This window comes from Amblyomma americanum, chromosome 1, assembly GCF_052857255.1.
Source record: "Amblyomma americanum isolate KBUSLIRL-KWMA chromosome 1, ASM5285725v1, whole genome shotgun sequence".
NCBI classification, from domain to species: domain Eukaryota; kingdom Metazoa; phylum Arthropoda; class Arachnida; order Ixodida; family Ixodidae; genus Amblyomma; species Amblyomma americanum.
In genome coordinates, this window is record NC_135497.1 from 256,020,174 (window position 1) to 256,040,314 (window position 20,141).

The window sequence follows — 20,141 nt, forward strand, 5'->3', positions numbered from 1 at the left end:
AAATTTTTGACTGTTGGTTTTTTGATCACTGCTACACTTAGCGACGACAGGAGAATCCCAAGGCGGTGAAGAGGCCGCGAGGCGGCGCGCATCTGCATCCGATTTTTTTTGTGGGGTCCTGTCTTGTTCGGTAGCACTAATCCGCAAAAATTGTGAGTGCCGTTGCTTCTTTCGATTACGTGTTCGGCCATCGTGTGACCTGCGTGGGTGGTCTGCTGCCTGGATTAGACAGAGGCCTCATCAGATGCCTTTAGGACTTCGTTTTGTGTAATTGTGTGATAGCACCTCGCTAGCAGCGGTGAATGCTTGTTTAGCGTTCGACTTCATTCCCATCGTCCGGCAAAGGTGAAGACCGCATGTTACCGTAATATTTAGTTTGCTGTGTCATGTTGTCGACATTTTGTATTCAATATCATCAGGTTTCTTGACACCGGTTAAATTTTGCCAGTCTTTGTTTTCATTTAGGCATCATCCGACACGCGGATTTTCTGTAGCCTTTTAGGTGTCACGTTCTGTGTCTGGGTGTGCCTTCGCACGTTTTGTAATAATTGCATGGCTTTTGCAGATGTTGGAAGTCACAGTCAAGACTTTAGATTCACAGAATCGAAATTACTCGGTTCCCGACGATGTAAGTTTTTGCTTGTTTTGTTCATACCTCATGTCGTGGAGCGGAAGTTCGCATTCACGCAACAACCTAAAGCACTACACAATGGTGTGTACTGCTAGAGGTTTTGCGACGTCATTTTGCTGCCATTACATGCCTTGCCATTGCTTAAATTCGTTCAAGTGCCTTTGCCGATTTCGTTTCCTTTAGATTACTGTCAAAAGCTTCAAGGAGAAAATAGCAAGTTCCGTGGTAAGTGGTCGTGACAGTCGCCGTTCTGCATTTGCGTGGTTTCGTATTTCCGTTGTTTCTTTGAAAAGCTACAGCATTGTGGCGTTGTTTCAGAACATCACTGCAGACAAGCAACGTCTTATCTTCTGTGGTCGAGTGCTGCAAGATGATAAAAAATTGAGTGATTACGGTAAGGTGCCTCCTTTGACTCTTTAAAGCCGCATTTACCAGTGCTATACAGCGATATCTGCACATTTGTTTCTTCATTTCACCTAATAATTTATTTGCCATACATAAATTGCTCTTCTCACAAACAGCCTCGAATAATGGCGGCAGGCAGAGATCAACTCATTGAAATCAACTCGGAATGCTATCAAGTTAATAGCATGACATAAATTATCCTTTCAGGCATTAGACCTGCATTCAACGCTTGCTTGTTCATTTGTGTTGCAACCTCATGGAAAGATTCCAGCTGATTTGTTGACGCGGTTGCAGCACCATTTCCAAGAGAAATATTAAAGGGGAGACTGAGGACAAATGTTAGCTGCCCTGCATTTATAGATTACAGTGTACTAATGACAAAGAGGCTACTTTCACTTGAAATGGAGCTTTTTATTAACTAGAAAAAGCAAAAAAATAAAACACCTGTCGCCTCACCAGCTGATTTTTAAGTGAAATGCAGTCACCAAGACATTTGTAACTTTGATCTCCTAGGCTAAGCTATACCCCCATCCACTTTCAGACAGTTATCATACGGTTATTTTTAGTCCTGACGTCACGACTTTGGATTGAGTAGCGGGACAATGTTCAAATCAAATTTTTTCGCCTACAAATGCAACATCAGTATAGCCAGGAAGAGCCATAGAATAAATTTTATTAACAGCAAAGGTTGGATGGAGTGGTCCTCAGTGTCCCTTAAAATACCGAGTACTTTGGCCAGGAGAAGTAGATGCTATGGTGTTAGTCTTTGGCTGTTAGAGTAGAAATGGCCAAGAGCTGATTGCTTTCACGGGTGCCCCACATAACTAAGACCAACTTTCAAGTAAATAAGTTTTGTGTTGGCTAGTTCATGAATCGTAAACATTACAGAGAACAGCGCATGGACACAGGACAAGAAAGCGATGACATGCCCAGGGCACTAAGCAAGAAACTGATTAAAGATGGGACTGCATTTGTAGTTTGTAGTAAAGGGGAAGTGGGTTCTGAGAATGCACTAACCTCTACATTGGATGTGCTGTTTTTGTTTTATGCCTCTTGAAAGTATTTGCTTACTTGCAGGCAGCTAGCAGGTGGTTAGTGGTAGCATTTTTTTTGTTGATGTATGTTTGCACGTAGGGGTGTGCACATAGTTCTTTTTTCAAAACAGTTAAGTAAAAATAGAGGAACTTTATCTGAACTAACCTGGATAATAAAACAGCCTGAATAAATATTAATCAATTAATGACAGAACCAAGTAGAATATTTCACATACAATTTCCTGATTGTGTGCATGCCGTGGTTAAAGGACTATAAACACAAAATTTTGGGTGCATGTTTTCTTCTTCGTAGTGATGTGCAAGATGTTACTATACATGGGTTACTATGTGGTATTCCCCTACGACTGCTAAATATTTTATAATTTAATTTTCGTCTCTCACCAATTTTGGTTTTGGTTTCAACATCCGAGCGATGGCTGTGGAGTCAAAGGTCAGTGTAGGTCACGTGAGGCATGAAGAAAACTGCAGTATTATTGCTGGTTCTTCATTTGTTTTAATTCCGGCCCTTGAGGAAGGCTGGCTTTAGTGTTGTAGTGAATTAAAACAACGAAGCAACAATTATGTGGCAGTTTTTTTCATGGCTCGCATGATCTATATTGACCTTTATCATTATAACCATTGTTCGGTTGTTGAAACTGAAACAGGGGAGAGAAGACAATTCGATAATGAATTATTTAGCATTCATAGGCGAATACCACATGGTGATCCATGTACAGTAATGTTTTGCGCATCATTATGAAGAAAATGCGCAGCAAAAAAATTAGTTGTCTCTACTGCTTTGTAGTATGGCAAAGCATCTGAAATGCACTTTTTTGTACAAAGCTATTTTGTGAATGCCTTCAAAAACATACTGCTTCATCAAACTTGACTGGAAGGGAGGTAGACCATTAAAAAAGAAAGTGTGACTAGGTTACTACATTGCCATTGCTAGATTGCAGTGGTAAGTGGTGGTTGTGTAATATTGACAGAGGTCACTTAGGTTTATTGAAGAAGGGCACAGGTCGATTAATCATTTGGAACTGCTGAAACATTGAGTGGAAAAACTATTTATGTAGGCATTGGTTGAAAAACATAACTTTGGCTAAAGCATGGCTTACTGAGAGCCTGTCAAAAATAGTCAACTCTTTAGTAGCTGGCGCTTAGAGACACCAGTGGGCACATTAACAGAGGCCACTGTGCTTTTTAGAACACCTTTCAACTTTTCATTTTCTCCGTGAAGCATTGCTATGTTCCAGCCTGTGGGGTGTGAGGAACCTCGTAAGAGACTAACCAAAGGGCTCATTTGTTGTTTTGTGATAAAATAGAAGTGATAGCAGCATCATGACTGTTGCTGTTGAATGCAGGGTAGCAGATGGATAAAATAATAAACAACCTCATGCTTACGCAGACATATTCATTGCCTTCAGTCATGGAGGCTAAACTGGTTGCACCACCTCACAGTAGATGACGTGGACCATCAGATCAGGTTTTGGATGCTGGTTTTTAAATGCAAGACCACTACTGCATCCTCCTTTGCTCCTCTGCCTGCACCTTGGTCCTGTCGTGGGTTCCCTCTACTACCTCGGCACCTTTGTTATTTGCTGCCTTCTCCAGGTGCATTTCAGCTTCCGGCGGCCTCCACTCTGCCGTGTCCACCCCTCAGTCTGTTATGCTGGTCGGCCCTCCTTTGCTCTGCTTCCAGTCTTTGACTCCCTTTCTGCCTGCTTCTTTCTCAACTCCTCCGCCTGCCTCTCAAATTGGCCTCTTTTCACTCGTTCCGTTCCGCACTCAGTTCTCTTGCCCGAGAGTCTCCACCCTGGTGCTCCACTCTCTCTCAACCCTTGATTCAAACTCCACGCGCCTCTCTTTTTCTTAAGGTCTTCATTCAACCTCTCAACCTCATTCACCAGTTGTTTTTGCAACCTCCTGATTATCTCGCACAGTCTACGAACAAACCATCCTTTATATTAATGACCATGGCTTTATCAAGCAAGGCCAAAAAATGAATGGCAGAAATAAACTAACAGAGTAAAGAGTACAAAGCAGACCAAAAAGAAAAATATAGCATCAATAGATGAGAGCAAAGCAAAGTAGCACAACAGATAGTATCTTATTGTTCGTGTTATGTTTCATATTCTTTACTTTATTAGTTGTTTTTGGACTTTCTTGATAATGTTTCAGTATGCTTAGAGGATGGTATGTCACTCCTTTAAATCACTTGGTAGTCAGCACCTGTCTAGCCTGCTTGTTGCTTTACCTTCATCTTTGACTTTTTTCGTGCTGTTGTAACCTTGATCTTGAACCAACTGGCTCTTAAGAGTACTCTTGGTGGTGTGGATAGCTCTCAGTCAATTTTTTTCTCAAAATGGCCTCTGTCAGTGTTTTTAGTCTGTGGGCTGCATTCCAGGTACAGAAACAACTTTATAACTCCCTGCCTACCTGTTGCAAATGTTTCATAAATACCTTTGTGTAGTACAGCCCTTTTTGTTAAATGTGGTCTCTTCCAATATGTAAAGTAGAGGTTTTAGCATAGGGATTTCTTTGTAGCTCTGCCTCGGTGACAGCCTTTTTAGCTTGCGAAAAAATTGTATGACCTTGAGAGCAAATGGCATATATGAAGCTATTGTGATTGACAGGATATACATGTCCAAAATGCAAAATAAGGGTAAATAATGAGACTTGCCATAAGCTGCTTTTGCACTGGGAATACAACTTTTGCATTGTGGTCAAGCTTGATGGACCTGAGTACGCTGCTTTGTTCCCAGAATAAGTCACTTAATCAAAGTAAAGGAATGGAAGAATATAGTGGAACCCTGCTGTTGCGTTTCTCTCGGAACTGCGAAAATACCTGCCATCCAGAAAACGTAGTAGCCGAACTCAGCGCATGAGAAAATTGTACAGCGTTGTCTGCCACTTTTTTATTTCTTGTAAACTCGACATGAGTCTCTGCTTTGCTGCTTTGTGGCTCCTGTGATTGTTTTACATGCATAGAACGGCCTCCGATAACTCTTACGCCTGACAGCTGTCCGTGGAAGGGAAGGCAGCAGCTGAAAGGGAGCGCGCACGGAGTGGGCGAAGTTGCAGTACGCATGCACTTCTGTGCTGCTTTGATCCTACAGAACCCTCGTCTGCTGGAATCTAGAGGTGGTGCCTTTTAAGCTGCAGGCAAATAAAAGAAAGCAGATGATACAAACAAAAGCCTCCAAACCAACCCACACAACCAGCGGCCCTCTCAGAGACTCTGATACCCCAACCCCCTTAATTGGCTGGTCGACCAGGCCACAAGGGCAGCCCCGGCCAACAGTTTCCTGAAATTGTGATCCATCCGCTGAATATGTGCAATTTAACAATGTAAATAACGAAGTTTTCCTTCTCTTCCTACACAGCTCTGCCTTTGTGTGTCTGCTGCTGCTTAGTTTTTGTTATGGTGCCTTCGATCAATCATGCTTGCACCGCAGTGGTGATGGAACCGCACCAACAGCCACAATAAAATTCACACTGTCCATAAGTGGCATTGGTGTGGGCGCTAGCGAGCTGGAAGCTGCCAAACATGATGGCAGTCAAGTGCTGATGGTGTGTAGAGGCCTGCTTTGGCCAGTGTGCAATCACCATTGTGTGCGTGCTAAACGTAGGCTCTTAAAATGCCGGCATGGGGTTAACCACTATTGCGAGATGACATTCATGACGTACCCTGCTGGGATGCTGCCACAAGTGCGATGTAACAGCAGAGTTTGTATTGCGTAAGCTTCTAGAGTGTGACTGGCTCACAAAAACATAACAGCCAGAAAAGCTGAGCACCCAGGAACATAACAGCAGGGTTCTACTGTGTTTTATATATTTATTCTGGTTTTTGTTGCCTGAGGTGATTTTTCTTTCATCATCACCACTGTTGCACTTGCTCTGCTGTGTGGATGCAAACCAACACTCTGAGCCTTTTCCCATTTCTTTGGCAGATGTCAATGGCAAGGTTATTCACTTGGTACAGCGGCCACCGCCACAACCATCTTCAGGTGGTTCATCGTCATCGGGGGCTACGGGCACTGGCTCTACCTCGGGGGGTGGAGGGTCCAGGAGTAATGCATCTGGGGGGCTGCACCACCCACGGGAAGGGGGTGGCTTTTTGCTTGGAGCCTTTACCATTCCCCAAGACATGATTGACCCTGCCCAAGTACAGGTAGGCCGCTCTATGTTGCCATCAGTGCGGTACAACAGCTGCAGACAGGTTTTTTTCCTGTCATGTGCCTTCTGTGAAACTTTCAGGGTCATGGCTACTTGAAGGGGCCAACAGACTTGAAACTTCAGTTGTATGAGTTAGGTTGGCTGAAGCAACACTTATCATTGAAGGCAACCCTGGTTTGTTTGCCTTTGCAGTCAAATGAGGGTTTAACTGAATGAGCCATGAAAATGTCAAATCTTGCCAAGAACATTGCTCAAGGTGGCCTTATGCCAAAGCACCATTTTAGGACAAAATTTGTCACACTTGCAAGGTAAGGCTGAAACAGGAAATAGTGCTTTAACTACTATGGAGCCACCTTGGCCTGGCAGCTGTTATCAAAACCCAAAATGTGCTTTCGTTATGCATGGAAGCTAAAGGGGGATGGAGGAATGTAATGTTGCTCTGCTTGTTTTAGCTCTGACACTCTATGCATTAGAAACTAGGAAGGTAGATGCTGTCTGTTGCATAACATCGTGCTCCTTGTTTTATGTGTACAGCCGTTAAATGTACAGTCCGAAGGGTTTTCTTCAAACCCACATAATGGGGCTTTAGTGGCACCCGTGGAAGTAGTCCTAAGCTTAGGACTGGCGAGGACAAGAGATCTCCCCCATCGAGAGATTTGGTATGCTGACGATGCAAAACAAGCTACACTGCATGGCCCGCAAGGAAACCTGGTGGCCTATATTTTTGACAAAGGCTGTACATGTAAAAAAGCTTGCTAGAAGGCCACATTTTTGTTCAGAGCGGCAGGATCCAGTTAATACTGAATGCAAACTTGTTTCTTGGAAAAAATAGTAAAAGTGTCAGCAAACCTTATTCTGAGCATGAACTACCAATACACATAAGCTATCTCTGCTAACCTCGTTTGCCAGTGATTGATTCTGTCATTAGACATATTTCAGCACTTATGCAAAATTACCTACCCTGTACCAGGCCTGCATTTACCCGGAGGTGAAGTTAGCTCGGAGACTTGATGCTTCTGCTATTACTGTAACCATTTATGTATTTGCAACATAAGAGGACTATAAGTCCCGATATGCAGGTCTCGGGTCTCTCAAACATATATACACTGTGGAGAACAAACCTGGGAAACATGCATTGTTTTTCAAGAATGTGGTATTCATTAAATTCAAAACATAATGTGAGGTCATCAAAGGCTATTTCGTCAAGAAAACAAGGTCAGGCATTGGCGTGGCTTCAGTCAACGTTCATGGCAAGGAAGTGGAATTTTTGGATTGGCGTGCGAGAGGTTATGGGAGAGGATCGGAAGCAATAAAGCTATAACAACAAGGGCTCTGACCAAGTAAACATAGTAATTGGCGCTTTGTGGGTGAAATGTTTGTCTTTTATGGCAAGGTTCTTTTAAGGATGTTGTATTTACTTGTTAGAAAGTAGTGTAATATAGAAAATAGAAAATGCTACAGCTGCTCATGGTGACTTTTCTGCAGTACTAGTGTGTGACTTTAATACAAGCAATTTGATTGTAACTCTTCAAAGTTAACCTGCTGCACTGGCATAATTCGTGTGGCATTTGGCTACTGAGCCCAAGGTCGTGGGATCAAATCGTGGCTGCGGCGGCTGCATTTTGATGGAGACAAAGTACAGAAAATGCCTGTGTGCTGTGCAATGCCAGTGCACATTGAAGAGACCCAGCTGGTCGAAATTAATGCTGAGCCGTCCGCTTTGGGGTCTCTCATAGTCTAAATGCAGCTTTGGGATGTCAAAAACTTCGTGTATATTGTACCATTCTTTGCAAGTTATTAGTGAGATATAAAAACACTAGGAGTATGGTAAAAGTTCATGTAGTGTAGGTTTGAATGGCTCATTTGAAGTGAGGATTGAAGAATAGGATGCAAAGTACAAAAGTATTGTACTCGTGCTTTGCACAGGAAAAAACCCATAGTGTGTTGCCGTGAGTGGCTGGCATTAGGTTTCAGTCTGTCATACAATTTCATTGTCTGTTTATGCTCCAGGTTTTTCCCATTTCTGCCCCCTTTCTTAAAAGCAAGTGCCGCTGGTGGTAGCCTACTTTTCCATGATACACATTTGGCTCCGCCATGTTTACTTTTTTCCTCTACCACCCACTGGCCAATCCACAATGTCGGAGTGGCTCCAACCTCGATCTGTTGTGAAGCTGGCACCTGTCGGCGCCTCGATTATCCTCTTTTCCACGCTCCAGATTATGGCTACGACCTTGGATGATGGTAGATTCCATCGCAAAATAGTATTCTAAATGGCTAAACCAAAGCTAAATAACCTTTTGGTGCAAAAGATGGTCCGCCACTGGTGCGCAACGTCACCTTGTCTTCGGCGCACTCAGGTGTGGGAATTGCCTGCTTTGGGAAACGAACTACCTTATGGGGGAGGAGTGGCACAGCACACTCACGGATTTCCCCTCAAGGGGGTCATCTGCAGCTTGCAGGCGTTGGCGAGTGGCGACACTACGGGTTCCCAAGCATCCACAGGGATATCCCTGCAGGGGTATGATGGTGAACAGTGCATCACCACGGACCCGAGCACCCGCGCTTCGCGTGCGTGATATCGCCGTGTCCGGGGAAAAAGGGGTCCTGGTGGTTGAGACTATGCCGAGCATTTGGACCTTTAAGGCCCCTCGGCGGAGGCAACACACCACTTTGGCCCCAGCTTCCTGTAGACTGCACCTCCGGCCTGACCCGACCGGGGGTAATAGGCAGTCGCCTTTTCCTATCCTCCCCCTCCTTTTCCTATCCTCTTTCTTACAACTCTCCTGTCTCCTCCTCTCTTCTCTTTTTTTCTTACATATTTCATAGGCGGCAAGGGTTAACATTGTGTGGCGTAACTATGCTGAGTTGCCCATATTTGATTATAGCAGTGGTGTACAGCTGGCGTGGGCAGGACTACAAGATCCTGTCCCGTCCCCTTGTTGGGCTCCATGGTGGTTGGCTGGCACCATTGCCGAAGAACACTTTTTTATGGCTGCCTCTTTCCTTTCAAATGATCGCCCTGTAAGAAGAGGGCGGACCGACGTCACCTCACAGTTTTTCAGCAAAAAGAAATCTACGTTCCCAAAGTATCACATCGTTCATAGCGAACAAACTAGAAATGCCAGCCAGACTTGTATCCCCGTTTCTAGTATCCAAAGTTCTCAGATTCCTTCGGACTCAAGTATAAAGAGACAAAACTAGCTAGTGGTGACCTTTTGTTCGAACTGCTCGATATCATTCAGATTTCAAAGCTGGCAAGGATCGAAACTTTTGGTGATATCCCTGTCTCCGTGACCCCACGTAGATCTCTAAACACAGTGCGTGGTGTCATTTCTGATAATGACTTCTTGCAACTAACCGAAGAACAAATGCTCGAAGGATTGTCAGATCAGAATGTGACTAATGTACACAGAATCAAAATCCGTAAAGAAGACAAAGAAATTCCGACAAAGCACCTGGTTCTGACCTTCGCCTCTTGCACCCTGCCTGAGTCAATCGAGGTGGGATACGCAAACATCTCCATTCGTTCGTATATACCTAACCCTCGATGCTGCTTCAAATGCCAGAGATTTGGCCACGGCTCCCAAAGCTGCCGCAGCCGCAATACCTGCGCCAAATATGCCTCCAATGATCACCAATCAAATGAGAGCGATGCTGCGCCGCGTTGTGCAAACTGCGAAGGCGACCACGCTGCTTATTCAAGGTCTTGCCCTGCATGGAAAAAAAAAAAAAATAATTACCATAAAGACCAAAGAGAATATAACATTTAAAGAGGCAAGGCAGCGTTACGCTATGACTCAGGGCACATTATCTTTCACTGCACATACAAACTTCGCCGATGTGTGCGTGGGTGCGGCACACCACAGTGGCCTTCGGCACCTGCCCAGCTCACACCTAGTAAGGCTGAGGCAGGGCCATTCGCGCCCCTGGCAGATGCAGCGAAAGCTGCTATGCCACCCCAGAAAAAGGGCCCGCTGGCCACCAAGTCGGCAGCCCGCAAGGCTTCCCCCGTTCGGGAGAAACCCACAACCTCCCTACCCGCGGGTTCCCCGCGGAACTCCAACGCCTCCAGTGAAGTGATAGACACAAGTCAGAGCTCTCCTCCGCCGCTGCTGAGGCGGAACTCTCTTGGTCAGAAAAACAAAAAACCTAATAACAGGCCCTCAACAAGGAGGGACCTAAGGTCTTAATACACCCCCCCCCCCCCCCCCCCCCCCCCAAAATCATCATGGCGTTCCTTATCCTATGGAACTGCTGTGGAATTTTAAATAACTACAGAGATGCAGCAGATATTGTAAATTCTCTATCTCCTGTAGCACTGTGTCTCCAGGAGACACACTTGGGGCCTTTTCATAAAAATATTTTAAAAAGTACAAAGTCTTTCGCCGTGAGCAGGCAAATAGGCTCTCTGGAGGCGTGCTGTTGTAGTTGAGAGTGGTGTTGCAACCATGAAATAAAGCTCCAGACAAATTATGAAGCCGTTGCAGTCACTGTCCTTAGCTTTAAAATAATTACCGTATGCTCTATATATCTCCCACTACATCTCACTGTAACACAACAAGATCTAGAGGAACTTTTTTAGGCAGCTACTAGAGCCGTATCTGGTAGTCGATGATTTTAATGCGCACTCCTCGTTTTGGGAGTGAAGACAGACAGACACACAGACACTAGAGGTCGGGTTTTAGAAGATTTTATTCTGTGCAACAACGTCTGCTTGCTCAATATAGGCAAACCCACATATTGCTCTTCATCCTCGGGTAAGATGAGTTGTATAGGCTTGTCTTTTAGCTCTCTATCCGCTTTTACTGATTTTAAGTGGGATGTTCTTGATAACCCGTACGGAAGTGATCACTTTGCAGTTATAATTAACTTTTCATTGCCGCCACCAATCATTCCAACTAAACCATGCTGTTGGAAGCTGCGCTTAGCGGACTGGCCACTATTTCAAAAAAAGGCCTGCCTGGAGAAAATATTTTCTGACAGTCTTAGCGGTGACGAACTAAATGAAGTTTTTGCAACATGTATCATTGTGGCTGCACGTCTAGCCATTCCTCAATCGTCAGGAGTTGTACGAAAAAATAACAAGCTTTGGTACACACAAGAATGCAGAGAGGCAAAAAAGAAACAAAACAAAGCCTGGGGAACTTTCCGAAGATACCCCTCACACGACAACCTCATACATTTAAAAAGGCGAGAGCAAAAGCACGACATATCCGTCGCAATGCTGAAAAAACTTTGTGGAAAAACTACGTATCCTCCGTAAATAGTTAAGTTACATCAAAACAAATGTGGGAACAAGTCCGCAAACTTAATGGCAGCTTTTCTCCTTTCACAATCCCTTTCAAACATCTCCGAATAGACAAACAAGCATTAGCGAACAGGCGGACAAACTAGGGGAGCACTTCGCCACAGTTTCGAGCTCCTCACACTACACACACTCATTCTTAAAGTACAAAAACACAACTGAAAAACGACTGCCGACAAGTTGCAGTGCAAATGAACATTACAATAAATTAATTACACTACAAGAAATCTGTACAGTACTGTCGGCGGGCAAGCAGACAACACCAGGATCAGACGAAATCCATTATGAAATGTTTGCTCTCCTCTCCGAAGATGCTGTAGAAGCTCTTCTGAAATTCTTCAATAAAATATGACAGTCTGGAAAAATGCCAGAGGCGTGGAAAGAGGCCGTAGTTGCGCCATTCCTAAATCTGGAAAACCGCCAACTTCGGCTGTTAGTTACAGGCCAATAGCACATACGAGTTGTCTTGCTAAAAGTTTTGAAAGTGTGCTAAATATTAGGTTAATGTTCATCCTTGAATCGCGAAAACTTCGTGATATCCACCAATGTGGATTTAAAGAAGCATGCTGTACAAGTGGCCGTCTCGTCGGTCTTGAAACACAGTCCGTGAAGCATTCATACACAAACAGCACTGTCTGGCAGTATTTTTTTACTTGGAAAAAGCTTATGATACCACCTGGAGGTTTGGGATTCTTCGTGACCTCGCGGATCTAGGTATCCGTGGCAGGATGCTGAACTGTTTAAAAGACTTTCTTTCTGACCGTTCCTTTCGTGTACGTCTATCGTGTACGTCTAGGTTGCACGCTTTCGAAAAAATTCTTCCAAGAAAATGCCGTACCGCAGGGGTGTATTCTAAGTACCACACTCTTTATTGTAAAAATGAACTCAATATCGCAAATAATTCCAAAGTCCATCCTGTATTACGTATATGTTGACGACCTTCAAATTTCATGCACATCTTCCAGCTTATCAACATGTGAAAGACAGATACAACTTACACTGAACAAACTAGCTACTTGGGCAGACCAAAATGGATTTAAGCTCTCTCCACAAAAAGCAGGTGCCGTCCTTTTCTCACTGAAAAGAGGCGTGCAGATTGATCCCACCCTGCACTTGAATGAAAGTGTTCTACAAGTAAAACAAGAGCATAAATTCCTAGCCATAACTTTTGACAGAAAGCTCACATTCTTGCCCCACATAAATGCCCTCAAAAAGAAAGCTTCTCGATCTCTAAATATACTGATGGTACTTTGACGGAAACACTGGGGGTCTGACAGGTTATGCCTTTTACAGATCTACCGTTCCGTAGTACGGTGCACTTTGGAACTATGGATGCCTTGCGTATGGGTCTGCAAGGCGACCATGCCTCAAAAAACTGGATCCCGTACATAACCTGGGTCTTCGTCTATCAACTGGTGCATACAGAACATCCCCCATAAACAGTCTATATGTAGAAACAAATGAGCCATCTCTTGCAAACAGAAGAGCAATACTTACCTGTGCATATGTACTGAAAATAAGATCCTTACCAAAACACCTTTGTTACCCCATAGTTACCAAGTGCACATCTAGAAGACTGTTCAATAATAAACCACAATCGATCAAACCCTTGTTACTACGCTTTGAAGATGCTTGTCATGAACTCTGAATACTAGATGCTCTACCAAAAATTGCCCCGAGGCACGATCCATTGCCACCATGGTACTGTCTTTCCGCTGCTTGCGACTTCACGCTAACACAGTTTTGTAAAAAACAAACACCACATGAACACCTACTACAAGAATACTTGGCTTTGAAAGAGAAATACTCAAGCTGCATGGAGTTTTACAGATGGCTCGAGAACAGCGATGCAAGTTGGAAGTGCCGTAGTACAGGGGAAATGGGAAAAAATAGTAAGATTGCCAAGTTATGTATCAATCTTTACTGCCGAATGTTATGCAGTGTGTATGGCTGTGGACAAAATAGTACGTGAGAACATCGAAAACAGTATAATGTACACAGATTCCCTCAGCCTACTCACAGCGCGGCAGTCAGGAAATGCAGGTGAACCCTTGGTAGGCCACATCATACACAACACAGAAAAAGTCACAACGCAAGGACATATGATAAGGTTCTGCTGGGTCTGGAGCGACGTCGGCATAGAGGGTAACGAGAGAGCAGACTCAGCAGCAGTAAGAGCTCAAAGTGGGGAAATCAAAAATGTGAACATACCTTTTAAAGATTGCATGAAGTTGATACATAACAAATTAAAGAACAAATGGCAGAAAGAGTGGGATAATGAACTGAACAACAAACTACACTTCATAAAGCCCACCTTGGGGGAATGGAAGTCATGCAGACACCAGGAACGTTTCACTGAAGTAATCTTATGTCGCCTTCGCATAGGACACGCACACCTGGCGCACAACTACTTACTTACATAAGAAGACAAACCTGTTTGTGAAAGATGTGGAGATGAGCTCACACTAAACCATGTCTTACTTGCATGTTTAAACCTAGAGGAACTAAGAAAGAAGTATTTTAGTGTTTATTATAATCAGTGTATTCCATTTCATCCAGCACTACTCTTGAGTGATAATGCAATTGTTGATATTTATTTTTTTAACTTTATTACGAGAGGTTGGTTGTCTTAATGAACTGTGAATGCCTCACTTTTCTTTGTTACGCCTCAGCCACTTTCTTATTCCTGAGAGGAAGGCTGAGTTGTATATTTCATTGTTTGGGGGCCTCAACATCCTTCCTCTGCAAAGGATGGCCGCTGAGGTTACCTGACCTTCTTTAAAGCTTTTACCATTAGCCATTTAGAAAAAAAAAAATTCTGCCTTTTACCTTCACTAGATGGTATGAAATAACATTTTAAGTCCTTTACACCACCGTTTCATTTTTGTCATGTAAAATCCGGCACAAGACAATTGTCTATACCTTGTGTTTGGCGCATGATGCCCTTAGGCGCCTATGTGCCATAAAACCCAACACAACCCAACACTCACGGATTCTCAATGGTACCTGACTTTTCCCCCAGACCCCGTACCCTATAGTCATTGTGGTTTACGGCGAATCACAAAAAAAAGGGATCTTATTCGCACTTGAACGGAACTACAGGAGGAGGCACGATGTCATCCTGTACTGGAGTGTGTTCCGTCAGTTGCGCCAGTTATCGCCTGCGCCACACGCACTGATCGTCAATTCCTTAGAAGCCAGATTAAATGTTTTAAGCTTACAATTTACCTAACAGCTGTGGTGCCGAATCTCGGATAGAACGAACATCTGCAGACACAAAATTCAGTTACAGCGAGCACACAGCTACCATGGGTGTGCTGGGACATGCTGCATGATAATGTGTTAGCATTAGGCATCTCTCTTTGTTCTGAGATCCCCCCTCTCTGTGAGGGGGATTTCAAGGGGGAGGAGGTGCCATCTGCCATTTGTGGCAGATGGTTCTCAAAGTCCTCAGACAACACCACCGACAGACACTTTTTGCTGAAATGAGTCTCTAATGGTAATGGATTAAAAGAAAGTCTGGTACTGGCGCGCAACATCACCTTGCAGAGGAGGAGTGGCCCACTGACGGGTTGTCAACAGTACCTGTCTTCTCCTTCAAATGCGGGACCCCGCAAATATTTTTTATGGCTGTTCACAAAAAAATAACGCGTCTGAACAGAGCCACGGTAAGACGTGACCTCATCATGCGCTGCTGCGCTTTCTTCAATTGTGTCAATAGAGACAATAGATGCTTTCAGCATAGGGTGTACTGCTACCGTGTACTGTGAGCCGCCATTGCACATGCTCAGGTCACTTTGAGGACGTCAAATGGCGCCCCGTTCCTGTCAGCAGCGTGTGTGCTGTGGCGGGGCGCAGTACTTGGTTGTGGTACGCACTATGCTAAAAGTATCTTATTTATTTAGCTGCCGCTTACCGTGCACTACCACTGCGCATGCACAGGTCACCTTGACGGCACTAGATGGTACCAGCTGCTGGCCAGCTGTGCGTGTACTTGTCGCGTCTGGACCAATCAGAACAGGCGCACTGGCGACACGCGGTACATGTTGAGCGATGGTGGTAGTGGTACGGGCTATGCTAAATGTAGAGAATTATCTCCTGCTCTGCATGTGCTGATCACAGATTCTTCGGAAGCCAAATTAAACGTTACAAGCTGAGTGAGCTCCAGCACCTACTTCAACAGCTCTGTGTGCTTTTATGGTCCCCTGCCAAGAGCAGATAGGCAGTCGCGCCTAACAGACATCAGTGCTACATATGAGCTTCGTAAAAAGGTCCTTTCTCTTGCACTGCGTCCGTGCTGAGCTCACCAGTTGCTTCTGCTCTTTATTTGCCTGAAAGTTGATTCTAGCTAAGGCTAAAACATGGACTATGTGGAACGTTTCCTGTGCGCGAAAACAGGCTGCTGCCGCCGCTGCACCCGTACGCAGCTGCATTGTGTTCTTCTGTGAAAGGCTGTGACCGGTTTGCACTCAGCAGAGATGGCGTCCTTACGAAACCTGTGCGCCGTAAATGCAGAAATTAACATATTTTGCGTCTGACTGATATATGCCTCATGATTAAAAGCGGCCTTTCCTTGTGTGTCGCACTAGGCCTAAACGTGCGGTGCCGATCGCCCCTTTGATAGCGGAAACATGTGAATCGCCATCAAAACTTGGCCTCGTGATGGCGATTCATGGATGTTGCTTAGACAGAGCAAAACAAAAGTCCACTTTGCGGCTGCCCATTATATTATGACCAGTCCACTTACTGTGACCGTCTATATATAATGAACAAACGGTCCGTGGTAGTCATGTTCATTATAAGTGGGCTTGACTTGCTTTGTCATAAAGGCATGATGGTCAAAAATGACCATACCCGAAGTATAATTTGAGCTGATGATTTGCCACTGCACCGACTTCCTGGTACGCATTGACTCTTTTCTGTTTCTCTTCCTGGCTTACTTTATCAATGCTTGATGTCACAAATTCAGCCACATGGCGTAAAAAATCGGTTGTTTCCTTTTTGAGCTTCTCAGTCGAAAAGACACCTTTCCATGGTAAAACCAAAGTTGTGAAAAGTTCAATTTTTTTATCACTTTAAGGAAATTAGAAACATAAACTTCAGGAGCCAGATTTGTAAGATTAGAAACAGCATGAATTGAGGCTGAGATGAAGGAAGACATGAAAGCGAGTGCTGACTTTCATCTGAAGTTAATTTCTTGGTCCACAGAAATATATATACGACAGACTCAACCAACATTTGTGTGTTAAGTCTGTCGTATATATTTTGATGGGCCAAGCAGTAGATTTTGTTGAAAGTTGGCACTTGTCCTTGTGTATCTTCCTTCGTCCAATTCTCAATTCACACGGTTCCTGCTCTGTGGATTGCCAACTCACCCAACCTTCTTTGAAGATGGTGCCAGAAGCTTTGCCCATACACTTGCTATGTGGAGGTGTTGATTCAGGATGCATGAAGTTTGTTTTTTTGCTTTTTGTAAGAAAGGCACTCCAGCAGGCCTCAGTGCAATTTTCCATGTGTAAATAGTTACTGTTGTGGTAATAGGGTTGGTGATGTGGTGGTGGGACTTTGGTATGTAAATGTAGCTTTGATGAACTGAGCAACGCCTTTCATACCAATAGAAATGACTATTTCTGTGAGAATGTACAATTAAGTGAAATGTGAATCAAAAGCAGTGATAGTTTTTTTGAACCAAAGTAACTGCACGTGCAGTTGGAAAATTGCAGTACTTGAATGCTGAGGCACAGTGAGGTTACCTCCTTTCTTTATAGGTTACACCAGGAACGTTTTACAGAAGTAATTTTATGTCGTCTCCGCATCGGACACACACACCTGCCGCATAATTTCTTACTAACCAATCAGGACAAGCCTCTTTGTGAAAGATGTGGAGACGAGCTCACAATACACCATATTTTATTATCATGCCCAAAACTCGAAAAACTAAGAGGTATTTTACTCAGTTTTACAACCAGTGCATCCCATTTCACCCTGCGTTGCTCTTAAGTGATTATGTAATTGTTGATATGTCTTCTGTTTTTAACTTTTTAAGAGAATCGGGTTTTCTTGATAAACTGTGAATTTCCCACTTGTCGTTGACACACCTCGACCACTTTCTCTCTCCTGAGAAGAAGGCCGAGGTGTCTATTTTATTGGTTGGTTGCCTCCAGATCCTTGGCCCTTTAAGGACGGCTGCTGAGGTTACCCGACCTCCTTTGAAGCTTTTAATACTAGCCATTTATCAATCTTGTGTTCGCTCTCTATACTAGGCACAAGGAAATAACTTTTGAAACTTTCTACACCGCTTTTTTTCTTATCTGTAAATTCTAGTGAAAACATTTCCTATACCTCGAGCTTGGCGCATGATAGCGTTAGCTGCTTATGCGCCATTAAACCCAACACAACACAACACAACTCTTTATAGGTTGGGCTTCTCCTAAGTGATACCAGGTTTATCACTGTTCATTAAGGGCACAGGATAAGCCCTATACTTCCCATGCATTTTAGGCCATGTTGAGGTACATGTTTCTCACTAACTAATAACAGTAGCCTAATAATACATATATCATTGTTTGCCAAATTTTGTGCTCTTTTTACTGAACTAGAATATTTGAAATGTGTTGAAAATTCCATTTTTAATAAAAATTTTTCCGGTAGTACACAAATCTGGCCTTTCTTTGCGCATTTCAAAATTCATAACAGAATAACTGCTCAGTGAAATTGCTTAATTCTAGTTCAGTAGTTGGCAACACTTATGTAGATGATTGCAAAAAAAAATCAGCCGTCTGTCTTGAAAAGCATTGGAAATAATGGTACCTTTGTAAGAAAAAACACTGTTTTGAGATAATAGAGCGTAAAGAGAAAAAAGATGTGAAAAACCATTTTTTATTCGCAGAAACGCCTCCATAGTAATTGGTTTAATAGCCCCCTGCTTCGTAGTCACTGTCGCCGTCATTTTTTCGCTTTTCGGCTTGTCGTTTTGACTGTCGGGCCTCTTTTGTAAGCTGTCGTGTTGCTCGGTCCGCAAAGTACATGCGCTTATGGTCAGCTTCCCTCAGCCACTTGATGGTGTTGCTCCCTGGGTTCAATCCACACGCCTTCAAAACGTTGGCCCGTGCGATGCTACCATCATTAAATGAAAGAACAGCATCCAGTGTTGCCATCCGTAGGGTCCGAAGCCTAACAAACACATTCTTTGGCGCGCGTTCCCAAACAACATGGTTGAACGACTCATTTGCATTTTGAGTTCGCCCATGCAGGCACTTCTCTAGGAGCTCAGCCTTCGATAGCTCCCTATAAATGGGTTTGATAGCCTCCAAGACAGATGCAGGCAAACTCTCCTTGTGGAAAAATGGCTTGCCCTCTGACTGACTTCTGTTGAAGGCACACCACGTATCAGGTCCCTTTGGGCAAAGTCCATGGCATGGGTCATCGTCTGTGGCCGATAAGTGGAAGAAGGTTGCCCAAACGGCCTTTCGCATTTCATCCAGGTTTCCTACATTTCTTCTGATGGCCAAACCATAGTACGTCTGGAGCTTGTCTATTACTGCATCAGTCAGTCGGCCTCGGCCCGAGAGGCTTTTTCCATCAGAGAGTTTTCCTGCTTTGTTTCCTTTTTTTAGCCTTCGTAACCTTGTGCCCATCCTTTTTTGCACGTGCCCTATGCACTCAACCTTGGATATTTCAACGGAATCACCATATGGCATTTGTGCCTTCACAGCCATAAAAGCCTTGCTGTCACCATCCCCAAGGTATTTGACGTATCGAACGCCGTGAAGCTCCTCACTCCTGCCGAAAATTTTCAGTGCTCCTGCGACTTCCATTCCACCGCTGGTGCCTTGGTAGTTGCTTTGGCACACCTCTCTATGAAGGGGGTCACTGTTTGTACCCTTGATGCTGCACTTTGGACAACATTTAGACAAAACCTCCACATCCAGCACTTTCCCAGAGTCTACACTGGTCGCAGAGACTATGCCGTTATTGGAAGTATGGCCTCGCTTCTGCCAGCTTCCATCAAGAGCAACTGCGATGTCTTTATCCCCCTCATTCAGCTGCACAGCTTCGTCAGCTGCCCTTTTCATCGACTCCTGAGCAGCAGCTTCGATGTGACCTAGAAGCTCTTGATTGTATTTCGCAAACTTTGTCGGCGGCTTAGGAAGGTTTAGCATAGCACAGAGTATATTTCCTGCAGCCATTCCCTTACCAATGGACCTCAAGGCATACACTAACCTGAGGTTGGCTTCATAGAGGCCAGAAGTAGTTTTCTTCGACGTCTCGAATCGTTGTGCGGCACTACACACTTCACAGTTCAAACTGTAAACGCTTGCAACACCTACCCGTTTTGTCACAATTTCGATGAGCTCAACACTTCCACCGCACTCTCTGCACACACAAATCTGTGTAATTGCGGCACAAATGCCGTCCATGTCCATTAAGGCATATTGGCTGCTGCTCTGTAGCACATCCTCTTCCTGGAAGCACAGAGAAAATCTTTAAAGCTTCGATGTCGAGGAGCTGGCGCGTTCGGCGTTCGGGATCTCATTCGGTCGTGGACATCTTTTTGCTTTTTACGATGAGCATAGCGGTTGCCGTG

General features: G+C 44.2%; 1 protein-coding gene across 6 annotated transcripts in view; it reads left to right on the top strand.

Moving 5' to 3' along the window:
- The first annotated feature begins 90 nt into the window (after positions 1 to 90).
- The window catches only part of LOC144114967 (large proline-rich protein BAG6), a 136,044-nt gene continuing 115,993 nt past the window's right edge, over positions 91 to 20,141 (top strand). For 2 of the 6 annotated variants that reach the window (XM_077649041.1, XM_077649043.1), the window contains exons 1-5: positions 91 to 345; positions 566 to 628; positions 815 to 856; positions 950 to 1,025; positions 6,024 to 6,244. In XM_077649041.1, the coding sequence (XP_077505167.1) occupies positions 566 to 628; positions 815 to 856; positions 950 to 1,025; positions 6,024 to 6,244 (402 nt within the window). In that variant the 5' untranslated portion in view covers positions 91 to 345. The remainder of the gene's footprint in view (positions 346 to 565; positions 629 to 814; positions 857 to 949; positions 1,026 to 6,023; positions 6,245 to 20,141) is intronic. The other 4 variants (XM_077649039.1, XM_077649042.1, XM_077649040.1 and 1 more) reach the window with 3 other exon arrangements.